General features: G+C 46.8%; 1 protein-coding gene across 3 annotated transcripts in view; it reads right to left on the bottom strand.

The window, feature by feature from the left end:
• The window catches only part of Cdyl (chromodomain Y like), a 210,398-nt gene that overhangs the window by 45,297 nt on the left and 144,037 nt on the right, over positions 1 to 21,064 (bottom strand). For all 3 annotated transcript variants that reach the window (XM_021260721.2, XM_004847754.4, XM_087181127.1), the window contains one exon: positions 10,181 to 10,847. In XM_021260721.2, coding sequence (XP_021116380.2) covers positions 10,181 to 10,847 — 667 coding nt within the window. The remainder of the gene's footprint in view (positions 1 to 10,180; positions 10,848 to 21,064) is intronic.

Here is a 21,064-nt window from a genome sequence, read left to right as displayed (position 1 = left end):
CCTTCACCTGACCACAGCCATCTCAGGTCCTAGCTGCCAGGATGGCCCCTGAGAAGCCCCTGCCTGTCCCCCACTCTGCATAAGCAAAGCAGGAGAGTGGTGGGTGGAGCCTTAGGAACTGGCGGTGTGAGCACCAGGACAGCCCAAAGTCTCCAATATGCACTGCACATAAAAAACCAAGCACAGTCCGGTGTGGCACAGAAACTTTTGTCCTCACTAGTGCAGAAGCTCCTTCCACCAGGGATTTAGCTCAGTGGTTCCGGCACCTGCCTCGAAAGCACAAGGTCCTGAGTTTGATCCCTGGTACCAAAAAAACAACAAAAAAAGCAGCATCTCCTTCCTCTGATGCAAACAGTGGGGACCCACTGGTCTTGCTGCCACCCTGAAGCATGCTTCTGTCCCCCACGGGATCACAGTTTAAGACCTGGTAAAATCATACTTTGCGCAACCCTGGACTTGTCTGGCGCTCTCTTCAGTTGCACACACCTTCTGCCTACAGCAGCCACTTCTTTTACACCACATTTCCCAGAACGATGCCCACAGCTTTATTTTTTTCAGAGATTCTCTAGGAAATAGGCTCTCATCCCCCAATCCAGGTGTCCGAGCCACATCGGTTAGGGCTTCTCCACTCAAAGCAAAGGAGCCCTGGGGAACTTTATCTCTAGCATCTTCTTTCAGATAATTCTGGTGAACTTTTAAAACAGCTGTTCTTCACTTGGAATTAATGTGACTGCCTTGTAAAAGGTAACATCACATCAGGAAGGGGACAGAGGTAGTGGAGCCCGTCTCCTAAAGGCAAGACTACAAGAGGAGGAAGAACCGCTGCCACAGAGTCAAAAATAGCAAGTGAAAGACTGAGAAAGTGACAACACTGAGCCCAAGCTCCTGGGGAGAAGCAGTCAGTGCTCAGCTACACTGAGGGACCAGGCTCCGACTGAAGGGACCCCCAAAAGCTGACATGGGACATTACTTGATGGTGCTGTTAAATGCTCAGGGTACTCATCCTGTCAGGCTGGAAAGCGGTACTGTTAGCTGTACTTTGGCAGCTGCAGCTGTGTCTGCACTGCTGGCCTCTGCTGGTCAGGGGCATCCAGTCCCCACTTCCATGGCTACTGTGGTCAGCCCTGGATCCCCTCATGTGACCCAATCCTTCCAGACTGGAGAGTTTAGAGGAAGCTGATCTCCCCCTTGGACTTCCAGGAAGAGAAGCATCTTTCCCTTCCCCAGGCACTGAGAGGCCAGGGTGCCAGCCCAGGCGTTCTGACAGCACTTGGCCTCCTCGTGGGCAGCGTCTGCTGAGGAAGCAAAGGAGCCCCGAGATGGAGCAGGCCGGGCCTCGGCAGCTTTCCAGGTCCTGGATCTCGGTCACAGGAGCCAACATGTCACCGTCTGACCCAGTGTGAGTTCAGTTACACCCATCTGGACAGACAAGGCCTTCACTAAGATACGACTTAGCAGGAGTAATTCCTTATAAAGTCACCTGTTACCACCCTCTGGCGCAGCAGAAGGAGAGAAGCCAGAAGAAAGTTCTAACGGGGACCCTGTTTTCTCAACAACTCTGCTGGGTTTTATCAAATCATCTCCTCTTTCATAACCAGTCTTATCTATAAATCAAGGGCTCTCTGAATGAGGAGGAAGAATGCTGGAGGAACTTAAGACAGAACAAAGGCGACAGAACTGCATGTTCTGCCTGTGTATATAGTCACCTTCACCTGTAGGGGACTGGAGGTCTCTGGAGGAATCTTCCAGAAGCCTTGTGCCGCTGCAGAAGACAGAGACAAAATGAGAACAGAGAAGATGCACGGGGTTTGTAGCTTGGTCGGCTCTCTCTAGTATGAGAGCGAATGTCAAAGCAACGAGAGATAATATTAGAGAAAAAGGGAATTTAACCGGAAAAATATGACTTTTTTTTCTTCTATTAAAGTTCAAAGAAGCAGAAATTGCAGTTACAAGTATTTCTTTTTTGACATCTGATCTGAGGAATCCAAATTACTTTTAAATTATAGTTCATGAAACTCAGAATTAAAGCAATACCCTTTGGCACATTCAGGACTGAGCAGGAACCGTAACATCAAAGCAAACTAGCTGGAGGTTTTCTAGACACTTAGCCCTGCCCGGCCCTGCCCTGGAGGTGTCAGCCCACGAATCAGGGTCAAGAGGATTGCAGGTCAGTTGAGCCCTTCCAAAGCCCGCTCATGGCAGCTCGAGTGTGCAAATAAGATGTGCAGTCCCTTGGCAAGGACATGCACACTCTAAAATCTTCACACTTATGACAAAGGTAAGCCACTCAATGGAAAAACAGGCAAGGGATAGACAGTGAAGTAACAGAAATAAATGCAAACTCCCAATTAATCTGAAAAGTTCTCCTATACTACAATCAATGAATTTTTTTTTTTTTTTTTTGGTACCAGGGATTGAACTGGGGTCCTAGCGCTTGCAGAGCAGGTGGCAGAACCACTGAGCTAAATCCTCAGCCCTATCCTATACCACAATCAAAACAATGAGATGTCATTCTCTACCTTCTCTGGCAGATTCTGAAGAGTGGATTAAAATGTTAACAACAGGTAAATGGGAAATCACAATCTTTACAGCTTTTTAGAGAGCAATCTGGCAACACTTATCAAATTCTTAATCAATTACGGCTCTTACATTTTGCTACTGTTTACAACAGCAAGTTGCCAACTCTCGAATGGTTTTGGGGAAAATATAAACACATACATACATCCCTGTGCGTAAATACACTCATGGGCAGAGGGGGAGTGAAGAGAGACAGGGAATGAGGCTAACTGCAACAGCTGGAGAATCTGGGTGAAGAGTGTACAGGCGTCTGGGTTGGTCTCGCTATGTATCCATTAATAAGAAATCATATTTACGTGAAGTTTGTAAGGAAGAAATGACTTGAATCTTAAGACAGAAAGAGCGTGGTGTTAAATGAAAAATGAAATGCCAGGACAAATGGTGTAGTCTGACCGCCTAACAAAGAGTTCCAACACACAGAAAAAGGTCTGCATGACACGCCACAACTGCTGCTTCTCTCTGGGGCAGGTGGCACTCACAGGAAGGGAGGCAATGATGAGCTTTCACATTGTGCTTCCAGTATGTCTAAATCACTTGCGTGAAAACTTGTGGTGCCGGTGAATTACCTCTGTATAAAACAAGACGTGCGTCAACAGTGCTGCAGCTCCAACATCAGTGAGATGCGTTTATTTACGGGGCACTGGCAATGTCTGTGCTGAGGCTCTCACCTAACGAATGGCGCTCTGGCTTCAGGCCCCCGGGGTGGGTGTGTGGGTTCTGGGATAAGGGACTCTGGGTTAGTACAGTGCCCGATGCCACCGCCAGCACCTTAGGGCAAGGGCAAGGAGTGGGGATGCCAGGCAGGCAGCCAGGCGTCCAGGCCCAAACCCAGAGCGGCCCTGCTGAGCACCGAGGCCATCACATACACTGCATGACACTCCAACACACACTTCCGGAAGAATGAAGTAGAGCACTCGGGAGGATATGAAGCAGCATCCACAATGAGCCAAAAAGTGTGTGTGTGGGGGGAAGACGCACACACCTAATAGAAAGCCAGACAAAACTGGAAAATGTAGAGCCATATGACAAGTAAGATCCATGGTTACAGTTAGAAGATGTGCATGTCGTACATATTTATATAATTCCTCAAAGAAAAAACTGTTAAGGGTGGTGATTTTTTTTTTTTGAGACAGGGTCTCCCTTTGTAGTTCAGGCTGGCCTTGAGTTCACTATGTAGCCCAGGTAGCCTCCTGCCTCAGCCTCCTGAGTGGTGGAATTACAGGCATGTGTCATCATGCCCACCAAGGGTGGTGATTTCTAGAGAGCAGAAAGAGGAGGGGTTTTTTGGGGGGATGGGCAAAATTAGGTGTTTTAATTATAATTTTTGTTAAAATCTGTATTGATAGCAAATGACAAAAGCTACATATATTCTGAACTCCAGATTCGCTAAGCTTGGACTCGGGGTGTGCTCGGCGATATAGCACCTGGAAGCCTTGAGCTGGATCTTAGCATCCAGCGGGAGAAAGGAAGACACACGAAGTCCACACATAACGACAGAGATCTAAAATAGACTGTGAACAGAATTATCAGGAGCTATTTCTCCCTTTGCTCCATAAAAACAAAATTTTATAGTTAAACAACACGGGACGGCAAGTCTTGGGAAGTGTTAAGTTGCTGGGATTCAACCTGAGGTTCCCATGCTGGAAGTAGGAGTGGGGCCTGAACAGCTGCATTTCTACCAGATCCCAAGCACTGCTGGTCTGGGGACCATTTTCTGACAACCTCTGCTGTAAGAAAAAAACACAAAAGAAAGATGAAATAACAGGAGAAAACTAAACAGTCACATCGAGTGCCCAGGAGCTCTAGGCTGGGAATGGGTCTCTGAGTTGTACTGGATCACAGTGTCCCGAGTTCTGACTTCCTTGGAAAACAGGGTAGAACACTCAAGAGTGGAGGAAGGATTCACACCCGGAGAAGCCTGCATACCTCCAGAGAATAGGGTGGTCAGCAGCCAGGCCAGGCATCTACGTGTGCTGGAGGAGCTGGCTGGGTTTATTTCCAAAACTTCTGAGTGGGATCAGAACAAAAACCTGACACTTAGAGTAAGGATTATTTGAGTTGAAGGCAGTTAGGACGCAATAGATGGAGGAACTCTCTGCCCCCCACCCACCCCTTGCTGCCACAAGCAGGGAACTCATTTCCATTTACGAAGGTGTCCCTGCTTCAGAACCAGGAAAATAAACCTAATCCCTGGAGAGATGCAGCAGAGACACTTGCATAAAAAAACCTTACTAAAACTGCACACATCTTCCATTAGTTTGCACATATATTGACTTTTCTAAAATTTAAGACCTCTAGAAGTCCAAACCCTCTTCTCCTTTGTCTAGGGACATCTCCACAGTTCACTGTCCTTTGTTAAAATGGTATATACGGTCTTAAATCTAACTACTTCTTTAGGAGTTTCTTTCTGTGCCCCCTGACCCTGCATATAAAATTAAAAACATTTATTAAATGGAAGTGCCTTTTCCTTCTGTTTAATCTGTCTTTGTCAGTTTAATTCGTAGGCCCCCATGCCAGATCCTGGAAGGGTAGGGAAATGGCCCCCCATTCTTCTTAGGCTGGTTACATCTAACTCATTTTTACACCAAACAGGATGTAATTATACAGGGGAAGCTTATCCTTTTTTTTTTTGTACAGGGGATCAAACTTGGGACCCTGTACTTACAAGGCAGGTGGCAGCACCACTGAGCTAAATCCCCAGCAGGAAGCTTGTCTTTTAATGAAAACTATTTTGAAGTTTTTTTTTTTTGAGTACTGAGGATCGAACTCAGGACCTTGTGCTTATCAGGCAGGCTCCGTGACACTGAGCAACATCCCTGGCCCAAAAGTACTTTGAATTCTTTGGAAAGGCTCTAGGCTAAATAAGCTGTCAAATCAGGTGTTGGGAATACAAACCAAAACCTGGGACTATGGACACAGACATACAAACAGCTAAGCACTCACTGGACCTTAAAGCAACTCAAACGGGAAGCAGTAAATGACGCATTGTGAGTATGCTTTACACACAGCCCTCCCGCCAGCAGTCCACACTCAAGGCCTTGGCTCCTCCAGCAAGTGGCAAACACCAGGACACTTTTGTAAAGGGGCCTGGTTAGACACCAATGATCGGCAAATAATCGCACATTTCTAAGTTTTAAAATGGTTATGGCTTGATGTTTTCAAAGTTGCTCAGGATAACCCGCTTCTTACAGTAGCAGATTCACTCTTGCGGCTTTTGCAAGAGGCGAGTGCCTAGCTAGGACACAGCACTGAATTCTCAAGCACACCACATCTGAGGAGCAGTGCAGCCTCCAAGAGAGTGGAGGAGCCCATCTGCCACTGAGGGTCGCACGTTCCACTGCGGGCGCCCATGAACCACTCTGGAATGAGAGGGAGAGAAGGCTGGGCACTGCCCACCTCAAAGGCCCACTTCCCTCTGGCTGGGACTTCAGCCCCTGTGCCCTTTCTTTGTGTGAGCAGCTGTGTCCCTGGTGTGCGGGATGTGAGGTAACCTGTGCAGGAGGCCTAGCACGGCCTGCTACACACACGATGCCTCCTGCGTTGCTGGTTTCAAATGGAGAGCTTTTAGATCAAACCCTCTCACATACCCTTTCCCTACATGGCTCACGTGTCCCTCCTTTCAAGTGGACATTCCCTTTGTGGCCCTGCTGCACAGTGTGGCTGGGGGTACTGGGCTCTGGACTTCTTAGCCTTCCTGGGGTTCACTTCGGAGCCTAAATGCTGCATGGCCCTGTGGAGCTAGGGGGCCTCTTTCTAGAGGGAGCTGTTGGCATCCCAGTTATGTTCCTGCTCACCACAGAGAAGAGCGAGCCCAGGCCTCTGTTCCTACTCTTGTTGAGAAGAAATCACCCGTGGAAGCAGCCACGCTGTCCTGAGCCAGACGAAATGCCCTTGGGATGGAAGATGTGCTATCAGATTTCACTCACCTTCCTACTATGTTGGCTTTGACTGCAACACCTACCAGCCAAGTCCACATGACCACACTGGTGAGGTCACACCTACTTCCTCCTCTTTAAGTTTGTTAACAGCATTTTTTCAAATTTCCTACTTCTGGCATGATGACCAATTACGTATTTGAGTTCATGAAGAACAGAGTCATGATAATCCAGTTTTTAAAAGCAATTTCTTTTTTGTAGAATTCATTAAGCAATTAAGAGAACAAGAAATCACCAGTAAAAAAATCACCATTCGTTTACTGATAAAGAAGAGCAGAAATAATATGCATCAGTGACATTTGTGAATTTCTCTCATCTCTGAGTGAAGCTAGTCATCCTTCAAAACTTTCAGTTAAAAACTGAACACATGCACCATTGTTCTATAAAAGCCATTATGCGTATGTTAACATGTCTCAGTAATTCAAATTTGTTGTTTTTGGTGGCAAATATGTCCCTGGAATACAGGATGAATGTTTGGAATAGAAGGTGGTTCATTTCCCAACGATGCCACAAGTATCTGCTTCAATTAGTTTTAGAAAAACAAATCAGTTTCCTTATGCAGCTCTAAAATTAATCTAGAAAGTAAAAACAAACAACTGCTTCAAAAATTAACGAGTGTGGGCCAACACTGTACTGGAAATTCAGTATCATCTCTGCTCCTCGTTCAGGAAAGACAACACGTGGCTTTCTGGACTGTCTGCTCCCGGCTCCCACTTCTCCCCTCTTGCTCCCTTTCCTGCTGGCTCAGGCCAGCAATAGGCACCACAACTTCGGGGATGATCCTCATCTTCGGAGAGCACCCACAACCCGTCAGGTGGGTGCAGGACCCACTGTGCAGCGGGCACGTTCTGGACAGATGTCCTTCCTGGACCTTGCAATCGACCGGAGGAAGCAACAACAGCACCTCCTGGCCAATCCTCAAGTCTGCAGGATGGCCGATCCTGTCAGAGACGCCATCTCCTTCCTTCCCCCCAGAAAGAACAGTCCAATGGGACACCTTGGAGGAGGAGGTGCCCTATTTCCCGTGTTGATCTGCAAGCCTGATACCAATATGGGCTACAAGGGCTGCTACTCACCACGGTCCTAAAAATATTCCTGAGTGGCTGCTATTTTCCTTCGAGTGGAGATTATGTTCTCGGCTGCACACAGGACGCAGGGCTCTCGATGCCCAACAGCCAGAGAGGAGGGAGTGAGAGGCAAAGGGGATGGCAGGGGCCTGGAGGAAGCATCTCGAGAGGCCCTGGATGCAGAGCCACTCCCCTACCAGCCTCTCCCTCACAGCCTGGGTGAAGCAATTTAAGGTTCTATGCCTACAGGTCCCTTTTGGTTTAATAAAGCCACTCTTACAGAAGTTTATTTAAAACGTAACCAGAACCTTACTTATCTATTTCTGCATGCATGCTGTGGTGGGGACTGACCCAGGGCCTCGCACATGCTTGGCACACACCCTGGTCCTGAGTGATTCATTTCCCCAACCACCAGCCAGGAGCGATCTACCCTCCTCACACAGGAAAGGCGAAGGAGTATAGTCTTTTGTGAAGACAAATGTGGAAGCAAATGTGCAAACTTACATGGGGTGCAGCTGATCTGGAGGCACAGGAAGGAGGAGGAGGAAGTGGGGCTGGAAGTGGTGACCAATCAAGGCCAGACTTCTGGTTCATAGCAAGGACAGGGTTCTCAGCCTTGTTGAGTCAGTTTTGAAAACCATGGGTTCCTCCCATAAGAATGCACATACAGAACTTCTGTGGACCCTGAAAGGGGGCCCACAGATCTCCTGTCCTACAGCAGGGAAGGCCAGCTTGGAGTCACAGTCTCCACTGTGACGATTCTGCTGCCTCTGGAGCAGGCGGCAGCCAGGGACTGCACGCACAAGAGCATATGCAGCCATGCTCCAATCCAACTGCATGCAGGACACACAGGCTGCAATGGCTTGTATTTCCATGGGTTAGTATACATTCCTAATGATCTTCTCTTGTCATTAGAAAATGTGAGAACCACTCTTTGCTTGCAGGCCATACAAAACCAGGCAGAGGTTTGGGTTGGCCCAGGAGATGTCAGTTAGTACCCAGGGCCCAGCACAGTGCCTGGCCCTGTGTCATCAACAAAGACGCAGATGTCCCTTGTGTAGCAGAGGCAGCAGGCCCAGATGTGCCATTAGGTGACTTACAAAGTCTCCTCCACCCCTGAACTTTCTGTGACCATTCCTGCACGACAAAGTAGGAGAGAACTATATGGCTGGGGAAGTAGCACCATGGTACAGCACCTGCCTAGCATTCATTAGGCCTTGGGTTCAAGCCACAGTAACATGTTTTAAAAAAAGGAGAACTCAATCTACTAGCACTACCTCCAAAAGCAGGTGGACAAGGGAAGCACACTTGGGAACAAGTCTATAGGTCTCAGATGAGGACAAGCTGAAGCAGGAAGAGTAGCAGGATTTGGGTCAAGTCTGTATGTGAAAATCTCCAGCAGCACAGGTGTTTCTGGTCCAAAGGGAAACTGTAGAGTTCAGTTTATGCCCAGCTCCGCTGCTGTGCAAGGACCTAGCCCAAGGTAAACACCTGATGTCGCCATATAGCCAGGCTGTCCAAACGATGCCCTGGGTGAACATTTCACTGTACAGGACAGCAGCTCCCTCAACACACCAGCTCACTGTCTTGTATTATTCCACTGAGCTGGGGTCAAGACGTTAGACCCCAACAAACACCACGGCAAGGAGGAAAAAGGGGCCCAGGATGAGGGGCCACTGAACCAGATGGTGAAGCACAGCTCATGAGGCAGCAGCTGCCCTGGTGCCAATGTGGAGAACAGGTGAGGGCTGGCACACCTGGTCCCTAAGGTAGTGGCGTGGGGCTCAGGAGATGTTGGCAAAATGGTTCGGAGCTGTGAAAAGGCAGAAGCAGAGAGAGAGCTACTGGACAGGCAGGGGCAGGGGTGTAGCTAGTGGTGGAAGACCTGCTGAGCATGTTTAAGGCCTCGAGTTCGATCTCCAGCTACACACAGACACTCACACACATACCCTACCAAGAGAGCTATGGCAGGTCAGACATCCCCAAGGCCTAAAGGGAGGCAGGACCAGTGAGGCTTGGATGAGGGAACAGGTAACAGAATTCGGTCCACACAGGTGGCCAGCCAGGTGGCATAGGCGAGCAGCAGAGGACTCCCAGGTGTGCTGTCTGCAGACAGTGGGTGCAGTACAACGGCAAGCGGGGCCCTGCAGTGAGGGACACAGTGCTGCGTGGCCTCCCACTCTGAAAGGCGGAGCAAGCGCGGCACAGCAGACTGGGGCCCAGAAGCTCCGCTAGGCAAGTGATGTCCTCTCGGAAAGACATTTCCCTGGCTATTCACACGGAGGTGCAGACAAGGAGAACGGGTTCTGCATCTACACTGGCCACACTGAGAGCTGCAGGTGGGCTCTTCATGCGAGACGCTGTCTAAGAGAGGCAGAAACCGACTTGCGGCCAAACCCTAGACTGTCACCTGTTGGGAGTGGACGCTGTCTGGTGCAGGTGAACGTGATGACCAGCTGTGGACAGCACACGGAGCCAAACGCCGCCTGAGGCTTCAAGGAAAGAAACTGGCACGCTCTCCCAGGGTGCAGCAGACCCCTGTGCGAATCCCCCAGACTCTGAGCATGAGGCAGACCTCCTAGGAGCGGCCTGAACACTCACCTTTTCCGTTGACGGCCAAGCCTGTGGCCATGGCTGCAGTCACGGGGCCCGGCGCCTGAGGCACCAGTGGGTGTATCCGGGGCCTGCTTCCCATCCTGGCCCGCTCCGCCCCAGGGCCCAACAGAGCTCCCACGGGCTTCTCTGCCGCCACTTCTGGTGCCCCCGAGTCCTCGGGACCCTGCTCGACGGAGTCCAGCTTCCCAGGGCCCTCACTCGGAAAGCCGTCCACAGCGGTCCTGCTCTTAGTGGGGCTCTTGGGCACGAGGATCTTGATCCCCGACTTTGCAAGGTCCATGCTCTTCCGGCTGGGCAGGGCGGATGCCGTGCTTCTCCTGAGCTTCTGGCTGGCTGCGAGCAGGGCGCTGCTCCTGGACTCAGGGTCCCTGCCCATCACTGGTGCCTTCGGGGCGGACTTGGAGAAGCCGCTGCTGGTGGACCTGGAAATCTGCTTCCGGGCGTTGCTGGGAGAGGCCCTGCTGGCCCTCGGGAGCGCGCTCTCCCTCTGCCGCTCGCTGTGGCGCCGGTTGAAGTCGTGGATGTACTCCTCACAGTTGACCAGGTGCTGCTCGGGCTCCCACGTGTCATCCTCGCTGTCATAGCCTTTCCACCGCACCAGGTACTCGGTCTTCCCTTTTTTGTTTTTCCTTTTGTCAACAATCCTTTCAACCTGTGTACAGAAAGAGAGAAAATAAATAGTTGTCCAATAGCAACAAACCCCAGCAACCTTATTATTTAAGGAAGGTAAAGTTTAAAAAGCAAACATCAAAATAGGAAGAGGCACCGCAGACCATGACAATGACTTTTCTTTCCCTTCCTCAGTCACCTGAAAATAAAACGGCAACAGAACACCCGGGGCTGGGCCATTCCCTTGCCATGTGCCAGCTCATCCCTGGGTGATCAGCAGCAGGTGACACCCAAGGAAGGACTGAGGACTGTGTACCAGGAACTGGCTCACCGAGGAAATTCCCGGCGGGGACTGTATTACTCTGAGGCACTGAGTTAAAACTAAAGAGGCCGTTAATCATGATAAAGTGGTCCAGGATGGCCAGGCGATTTGCCTTCCAATCTTGGTTTTAATTTTATACTAATATCTTTAAAGGAAGATGCTGCTAACCTCTGAACATGAGGACTGATGCAGCCGTGCCTTATAAGCATTTAGTAAAGTGACACATTCTACTACCTTTTTAAGTTTTTTTTTTTGAGGCAGGGTCTCCCTTTGTAGTTCAGGCTGGCCCTGAACTCACTATGTAGCCCAGGCTGGCTTCGAACTCAGCAATCCTCCTGCCTCAGTCTCCCAAGTGCTGGGGTCACAGACGTGTGCCGCCACGCCCAGCATTCTACTACTTTAACATTCTATGTATAAATGAGATCTTTTACAGTTCACATGAAGAAAAAATATTTGACACAAGGCCCACATACATTATTGCAGAAATACACGGATCTGTCGCTACATCTGCAGTCAGTGTAAAATCCGCCAGCCTGCTTCCCCGGTGGCAGCGTGTGAGTGTGTCTCGGAGGCATCTCTCTCAGTATGGCTGCCATGCTCTACAGCCACCAACCATCAAAACCTCAGCAGATTTGGGCAAAGGTTCAGGTTAGGTTGGAAGGCATAACAGTGTACCTAGTTCTCTAATATTCTAAAATTAACACGGGTGGATTGAATACAACTGTAAGTTACCTTGTTCAAAACACAAGACAAATTCTCCAACATATCTATTTGAGGCTCAGAGAATTAAAACCCTTAACTATAGAACAGCCTAAAATTAAGCACACATTATTGCTTCCATGCAGAAAGGATTAAGAACAAAAAGACCCTGTTTCATCAAGAGGGAGATTTCACTCCTAACCGATCTCCTGAGTCAAAAATTAATGTCAGATCAGGGAAAGCGAGTCTACAGTCTATAAGAGAACGAGAGCTTTTTAAGTGGTTTTAGGCCCTGCTTCTTCACTTCTGAATCATTATGAATAAAGGTACAAGCATTTCAATTTAAGTAAAAGATGTATTTCTAGAAAATTTCATGTAAATCAATTTCATGGCAACAGTTTAAAAGTTTTAAATGCATGGGATAAAGAGATTCTCTCTTAGGGGAAAACTGTGTTTAATGCTTTTTTGTTCCCCCTAAATTAATTTCCGTTCCAGAAGCACACACACCAAGCCAGGGTAACCTCTTTCTGTCCATTTCCTTAAAGTTAAACTGGCCGAGGAGCACCGGGATGAGTGGGTTTTCTTCCTTCTCATCTTAACCATGCACCCCTGGGTTTCTCCCCGAGGCCACAGCTCCCAGGAACCTCGCGTTCCCCGCCCCTCCCCGGGTCCTGCCGCTCTGTGCAAACTGAGGCGGGACAGCACCTCACGTGGGACGGGCTGGGAGGCTGCCGGCCGCAGGCCTGAGACACTCATTCTCCGGCGCCTTCTGCCTGCCACTGCCTTCTCTCACACCACTGAAAGCCCAGCCACTGAGCACACACACGGCCTGGGGTGTGTGCTGTGTGCACAGGACACAAGCACAGATAATACTTCCGTGGATGAGGTGGCATTAAATGAAAACTGCTGAAGGACACTGCAATCTGTATTGTGTAATTTCTACGTGTCAGAAAATAATACACCCCAAAGGGGGGACAGATAATAAGAAGTCGGGAGATGGGTCTTTCTCAGAGAGAGAGGGGGGATCAAGACTCGGTGGGAGGGGCAGAGGGCAGCGATGAGAAAAGAATTAAGGGGTGTTCTGTACACGTATCAACCCCACGCAAGGCTTGTAAACACCACACAGACATGTAATAGAAAAGAAAAACTAAGAAGAGCCACGTTCATGGTTCTAAATGGTAAACAGCACTCTTAGAGCCAGCCAGCGGCCGAGGTCAGCTAACCTGAGCTGAAACTGTGACGGAACAGTAAGATGTTCAGGGGCAGGCGGGCCTCCACGGTACTGAGACGCCACAGCCGCTGAGGAGACCTGAGGTACCAGAAGCTAACCTCAGACAACTGGGGACATGAGGTGTCCCTCGTCCCCACTGAAGGACAGATGTCCTCCCCCCACTAAAAGCAGCTGAAATAAATTAATCTCCCAATAAAAAGGCGTCACTTGGATTCAATGAATTGGTATTGGAATGCCAAACCTAAAATTATTTCCTGAGTACTCTGTGGTGAAGGAGAATTACATGACAAGCTCATAAATAAATCTTTCAGTCCCTTTCTCTGAGTATTTCTAGCTCATAAAACTGCTTTTATGGGGCCTGGGATTTAACACAGTGGTTTTGCCGCCTGTCTTGCAAGTGCAAGGTCCCGAGTTCGATCCCCAGTACCAAAAAAACCCAAAAGCCAAAAAACAAAACACTGCTTCTACCCTCTATCATGAATTCTTTCTCAAGGTACTTGCAAGTCTATCTCGAGTTACAGAATTTCAATGGAAAGTATTTCACACAACATAAAGCCTTTGTGGGAAAATGTAAAGCATAAACCTGCAGAGAAGCTCTACCAAGAATTTAAAAGCCAACACTATGAAGAAAGGTGTGCGAATCTCTCTCAACTCACCCAGATACTGTTTTGCAGTACTGTTATCCACAATCACACGTGGTGTGAAAACAGAAGCAGAAAACCCAAATCCTAACATCTTTAGCTGTCTAAATAGTGAGCCACCAGAAGTTCTTTTTTTGGTTAGGATTTCCTTCTAAAACTCAATCCAGAAAATCAAAATGTGGAAAAAGTAAAATCTGGTTTGCCCTCCAACAGTTTGCAGAACAATGAAATTAGTCCACAGGACCCTTCCAAACACCTGTCCCCACCTGCCCGCTTCACCTGCTTTGGACCACACCCTGGCAGTCCCAGGGCCAGTAATGTGTTGACATGTACTCAGGGCTGCAGAGACAAGAAGAGTACAGAGAAAAGACTCATGCACACATGAGCAGAATACCACAGAAGAAACCCACACAGTTAAAGCCAGGAAGAGAAGGAAGAAAGGCTGACTCTACTGTTGCATTTAAAATATAAACCAACACAAGGCATGAAAATACGCTGGTTTACAAGAAAAAGACCAAAGTCAGAAGATCATCAAGAAGATCACACACGCTGACCAAGTGGGATTCATCCCAGGGATGCAGGGATGGTTCAAAATATGGAAATCAATCAATGTAATACACTATACCAGTAGAGCCAAGGACAAAAACAATATGATCATCTCAATAGATGCAGAAAAAGCATTTGACAAAATCCAACATGCATTTATGATAAAAACCCTACAAAAAATTGGAATAGACAGTCTCTACCTCAATCTGATAAAAGCCATCTATGAAAAACCAACAGCCAATATGATACTAAATGGTCAAAAATTGAAACCCTTCACACTAAAATCAGGAACAAGACAAGGATGTCCACTATCACCACTCCTGTTCAACACAGTCTTGGAAACATTAGTCACAGCAATTAAACAAGAGAAAGAAATGAAAGGAATAAAGATAGGAAACAAAGAAGTCAAACTGTCATTATTTACAGATGACATGACACTCTATATAGAAGACCCCAAGAACTCCACCAAAAGTCTTTTAGACTTAATAACCAAATTCAGTAAAGTAGCTGGATGCAAGGTCAACACACAAAAATCAATAGCTTTCCTCTACACAAACAACAGACTCACTGAGACAGAAATAGGGCAAACAATTCCTTTCACAATAGCATCCAAAAAACTTGAAATACCTAGGAATCAACCTAACGAAAGAAATCAAAGACCTCTTCTCTGAAAACTATACCACTCTGAAAAGAGAGATTGAAGATGACATCAGAAAATGGAAAGACATCCCCTGCTCCTGGGTAGGAAGGATCAATATAGTGAAAATGGCCATACTTCCAAAACTGCTATATAGATTCAAAGCAATCCCAATTGAAAATTCAGCAGCATACTTCATGGACCTTGAGAAAACAATTCAAAAATTCATTTGGAACAAGAAGAGATGCAGAATAGCAACAGCAATCCTAAGCAACAGAGACATGGCAGGGGGTATCACAACATCCAACTTGAAACTATAGTACAAAGCTACTGTGATAAAAACAGGATAGCACTGGCAAAAAAACAGACCTGAAGACCAGTGGAACAGATTAGAAGATGCAGAAACAACTCCAGACACACTCAGCCATCTCATCGTTGACAAAGGAACCAAACATCCTCACTGGAGGAAAGATAGCCTCTTTTTTTTTGGTACCAAGGATCAAACTCGGGTCCTTGCGCTTGCCCAGCAGGCAGCGAAACCACTGAGCTAAATCCCCGGCCCAAGATAGACTCTTTAATAAATGGTGCTGGACAGTTTGTAATAGCTAAAGCTTGGAAACAGCCCAACTGCTCATCAACTGGAAACTGGATAAAGAAGATGTGGTTTTTTAATAAAATGGAGTACTACTCAGCCATAAAGAATGAGAAACTGGAGATATTTGTAGCTAAGTGGATGCATACTGAAGCCATACTCTTAAGTGAAATAAATAGGACACACATGTGTAAATACCGAAGTTTCTCTAGTGTGAGAAACTGAAAGTGTAAATAAGGATTAAAATGAATAACTGACAATTTGAAATAGAAAAAGGTCCAAAGGTGTACGGGTAGCGGGACGGGAAGGGGAAAGGGAAGAAGGGAAAGGAAAAATTATGAGAAAAGGAAAAAAAATGGAAACAAAGTCTATGTAAATAGGGAAGGGTGGAGGGGTGAAGGGCGCACAGGTAATGGGGAAAAAATACGAACCAAGATACATCATGTACAGGTACAAGCACCCAATGATAAATGTAAATGAACTGTATACCTAAAATGTACCAATAAAAGAATAATTTAAAAAACCCAAATAAACAAAAACAAAACAAAAAACATGCAAACAACAACAACAAAATGGTGCTGGAAAAATTGGGTTTCAGCTTGCCAAAGACTAAAACTAGACCTGTATCTCTCACCATGCACTAAATTAAAATCGAAATGGATTAAAGATCTAAATATTAAAACAGAAACGCTGAACTGGCTGGAACAGAGGTTAGGTAAAACTCCTCAAGACACTGGTATAGGAAATGATTTCATGAACAAAACCTCAGTTGCCTGTAAACTAGCACAAACTATCAACAAGTGGGATCTTTTCTTATTAAAAAGCTTATGCACAGCAAGAAAAACCACCAAGAGTGTGAAGAGACAATCCACAACGTGGGAAAAAATTTTCACCTGCTGTTCCTCAGGAAAAGGTCTACTACCTAGAATTTATAAAGACCTGGAATCTATAAAGAACTTCAAAAAATCAGACCTCCCAAATTTAAAGACCCAATTCAAAAATGGGCATCAGAAATGAACAGACATTTCTCAGACAAAGAAGTAGAAATAGCAAATAAACATATGAAAAAATGTTCAGCATCACTGGTCATTCAAGAGATGCAAATGAAAACAATGCTGAGATTCCACCTTACCCCAGAAAGAATGGCTGCTCTCATGAAATCAACCAATAACAAATGCTGGCGGGGCTGTGGGGAAAGAGGAACACTGCTCCACTGCTGGTGGAAGTGTAGACTGGTACAACCACTGTGGAAATCAGTATGGAGATTCCTCAAAGAACTAGGACTGGAAGTCCCATTTGACCCAGCTATTCCCCTGCTGGGGATCTTCCCCAAAGTATTAAAAGAATCATACCACAGTGATATATGTGCACCCATGTTCATAGCAGCACAGTCTGTAACAGCTCAAACTTGGAAGCAGCCCAATTGCCCATCAACTGGAGACTGGATAAAGAAAATGTGGGTTTTAAATAAAATGGAGTACTACTCAACCATAAAAAATGAGAGATTAGAGACATTTATAGCTAAATGGATGCACACTGAGGCAATACTCTTAAGTGAAATAAATAGGACACATATGTGTAAATACCGAATAGTTTATCTAGTGTGAGAAACTGAAAGTGTAAATAAGGACTAAAAGGTACACTAGATAATGTGAAATAGGAAGAAAAGGGGCAAAGGGGAAGGGGAAGTGGGAGGGGTAGGGGAAAGGAAAGTAGGGAATGGAATTACTATGAGAAAATGAAAAAATGGAAAGTCTTTGTACCTTAACTACTATGAACAAGAAAAGCTGCCTTAAATTTTAAGAATGGTGTTTATGCTAAGGACTCCGACATGACTGAGGCTTAATTGTGGTAAGAAAGTGATACAGATTCAGCAGAAACTACTTCAGATTTTGAACTCTGATCTTCTTCTAGGCTACGGACGGATGATGCAGTGCAACCCTCTCCTGGGATGCCAGGGAGGTGCAAGGCACAGGCCCCAGGATGAGCCCTGTGATCACGCGGCAAACAGCTCCTCTTCGCGGCAGTGGGCAGTGTTGCTCTGCACAGTGTGTGTGAAGGCATTTTTATTTCAACTTAGGACGGGTTCACTGGAGGGAATCCCATTATAAGTTGAGAAGTATCTGTAGGATAAAAATAGACACCCGATTCCCCAGGACACCCATTCTTCCCAGGCAGCTCCAACAACTGTTTCTGGAAGATAGAGCCAGTATCTTCTCCTTCAGTGTCACTTCCTGTGGAGCCCAAAGAAGATGGCCCCACTGGTATGGGATGGGACCGGGGAGTGGATGCTAAGTCACACACAAAAAGGATAGATGGTTCCAGTGCCAGAGAGGGAGGGGTTATTCAACCACAACTGCCGCAAGGCGCTGGAGGGAACCCAGAGGGGACAGGACCCAAGAAGGAACCACACCAGCTCCTGGTCTGAGGGTGCACTCCCCTGCCTGCGGCCCAGGGCTTGGGCAGAAAGCATCATCTTGCAACCTTCAGGGGTCAGAAGACAAGGTCTGGAGTGGACAGAAATTTAGGTACGACATACCAGGTAGGATGTACTAAGGAGGGTGAGCCCACAAACCCAGGTATCAGCCTCAGGTCCTGGGCATGCTCCTGAATGACACCAGGCTGCTAAAAATCAATGGCTGGAAGGCCAGGGGCCCCCGAGACCCCCTCGACCACTCTCGGGTTTGCTGATTCACTGAGAGGACCCTGCGAGTGGTCTCACTCCTGGCTGCTGCAGTGGAAGGACCCATGAAAATGACGAAAAGGAAAGGAGCTGGGAGGCACCTGTGGGCCACCAGGACACACGTTACTCCTCCAGCAACAGGCTGTGGCCACGTGGGTGACATGCCGTCTCCAGGGCAACACTGCCAGGCTCTGCCTAAGGCTGCACCAGTGCACACAGCCTAGCCTCATGGCTATGGACCCAAGCTCCAGACTCAGAAGCAAAACGGTGTTCAGCTTAAAGCACACCGAACATCACAGACCCCAAGACCACAACAGTGCTCGGGAAGACCACCTCAGGGTGCAGCGGAGGATGTCAAGCACACGGTCACTGAAGTGGGGGGAGAGCAGCGTTCTTCGAAGCCTGGAGAGCACAACTGGCAGCTCAGAGCTCTGTCTGCAGAACGAAGGCTTCAGAAGCAACGGCGCAAGTCCACTCCTGGGTGGGGGCAGAGGAAGTTCCGTGCCTCGCTCCCACGCACACTAGCAACACTGGGAACATCCTCAGCAAAATCTCAGTCCTGCAAACTGTGCTAAGGACACGGAGTACACGAAGGACAGCAGCCCACAGTACGAACAGGGAGCGCTTGTGCTATCTGCTCCATGGCCCACCTCCTTCCTTCCCCACCGCGCTCAGAGTGGCAGCAGCACCGCTCAGGTGCAGCGGGAAACACAGACCCCTCCTGCTGCTACAGTCAAGGCTACCTGTGTCCCCCAGCATTTCCCTCCTCTCCTTGCAGCTCAAGTGGCCGAGTCCCTGATGATGGAGCGGTCTCGGGACTGCTCTAATCCAGGAGCAGCAGGCTTTGATTCCCATGTAGGGAGCAGGTTTTGTATTGGTGGCAGAGAGCTGAGAAGACCAGAAGTTGTTGCTCTGCTCAGCACACACAGAGGGTCACAAGTTTTGCCCAGGGATAGGTCATCCTTAGTAGGAGAACCAGCCCCCTGAGCCAGACTGTGGGGAAGTTTAAGCCTAAGGTACTCTTTAAAATAGGAGTTAATAGCAACAAGGGCAGCCACAGGACACCTACTTTACCAGAGAACCAACGTAAGCTGGAGTCCTACTAGGTGGATAGAAAAATGAAGAAAATGAAAAGAGCTGCAGAGAAATATGGGATTTGTGCAGGAACACTAAGATATATATAATGGAAAGAAGGGACAAAGAAAAAGGAACAAAAATTTTGGGGAAGAAAATGGCTGCAAGCATCTTGCTTATTTAAAGACAGCCTGTAGGGCTAGGAAAAAACCATGTAGGATGAATGGAAAGCCACCTATAAACAGACTCAGGATAGTTAAAATACTGGAAGTAAAGGCACAGAAAGTATCTGAAAACAGCAAGAAAAGAATTCCTTGTGTACAAGCAGCTTGTAAGGTCAGCACTGACCTATCTTCAGAAGGACCGGAAGCAGGGGGTGATGTATCCACAGCGTTAATTTTTTAAAAAGCCGTTACTCACGGAGTGGGAAGGGAGGGCTAAAAGTGCAGATGACTTTTCAGAGCAGAGAAACTACTCTGTATGATACCATAATGGTCATGTTAGACTCACAGATTTACAGTAAGCTTTGGATTTTAGGTTGATGTAAATTTGCCAACTGTAAAAAATGTACTGCCTGGATAAAGTACCAGAGATTTTGTTACTAGCAGACCTGTACTGCAAGAAGTACTAGAGGAAGTTCTTCAGGCTGGGAGCTGGTAAAACACAGGGAAATTTGAATCTGCAGGGAAAATGAGGACCAGGATATAACATAATTCCAAAATAGCGAAAATGTGTACTTTTTTCATTCTTCTATTAACTGATTTAAATAGCAATTTTATAAACCAATGTATATACTGCTAGACCTACAGCACAGAAATGTAACATGTACTGTTACAAGTATGTATGTACCTGAAAACAGAGCAACAAAATATACGAAGCCCAAACTGACACAGGTGAAGGGGAAAGTGACAACTCAGTGCCAGGCAGAGAATTCAGTCCCAATGTGGGATAATGGACAGGATAAACAGATTAAGAAGAGACAAAAGACCTAAGCAGCTCTATACACAAACTACTACAGTCCACGCAATGGCTGCAGAAGTCTTCAGTGTACACGGCACACTCCTCAGTAAACTTGAAATGACTGAAATCATAGGAAGTACTAACTCCAGTACAATAGGGTGGAAATGAAAATTAATAACACATCCGGGTAATTCAAAATATATGGAAATTAACCAACCTGTACTATAAAAGTATGGGCCAAAAAGAGTTGAGAATCACAGGATAAAGTAGAAAATAACTTCAGATAAAAAGACAAGATCACACATATAATGGGACATAGCCAAAGCACTGAGTGGCAAATTCACAGGGATAGGTAGGTGCCTATAGCACCAACATCACAAATCAACAACCTAACCATCCGCCTTAAAACCCTGCGAGTATGAACACACACACACTTGAAACGCCCACCTACACCCCAAACAGAAGGATAGAAATAAAAATTGAGTCAAATTTAATGAAATAGAAAAGCAACACTAAAAAAGCAATAAAACCAAAAGTTTCTGAGTTATAAAACCAACATTTAAAAAATCAATATCCATATCCAATTCCATATAACAATAATGAACTAGCTGAGAAAAAAAATCAAGAAAACACTTCCATTCACAGTAGCCTAAAAAAAAAAAAAATCTAGGAAATAAACCTAAGCAAGGAGGTGAAAGACCTCTACAATGAAAATAGCACAAAACACTGAAAGAACGCTGAAGAAATAAATTGAAAATGCTAGAAGATGCAAAGACTTCCCATGTTCAGATTGAAAGAATTAATATGGCTAAAATGCCCGTATTATCAAAAGGGACTCAATCCCAATCAAAACTCCAAAGACAATCTTCACAGAA

This window comes from Heterocephalus glaber, unplaced genomic scaffold (genome assembly GCF_053883595.1).
Source record: "Heterocephalus glaber isolate CG9 unplaced genomic scaffold, H.glaber_assembly_v1.0 deba00001472, whole genome shotgun sequence".
Classification (NCBI taxonomy): domain Eukaryota; kingdom Metazoa; phylum Chordata; class Mammalia; order Rodentia; family Bathyergidae; genus Heterocephalus; species Heterocephalus glaber.
Note: the sequence above shows the minus strand (reverse complement) of the source record. Positions and strands in the feature narration are given on the sequence as shown.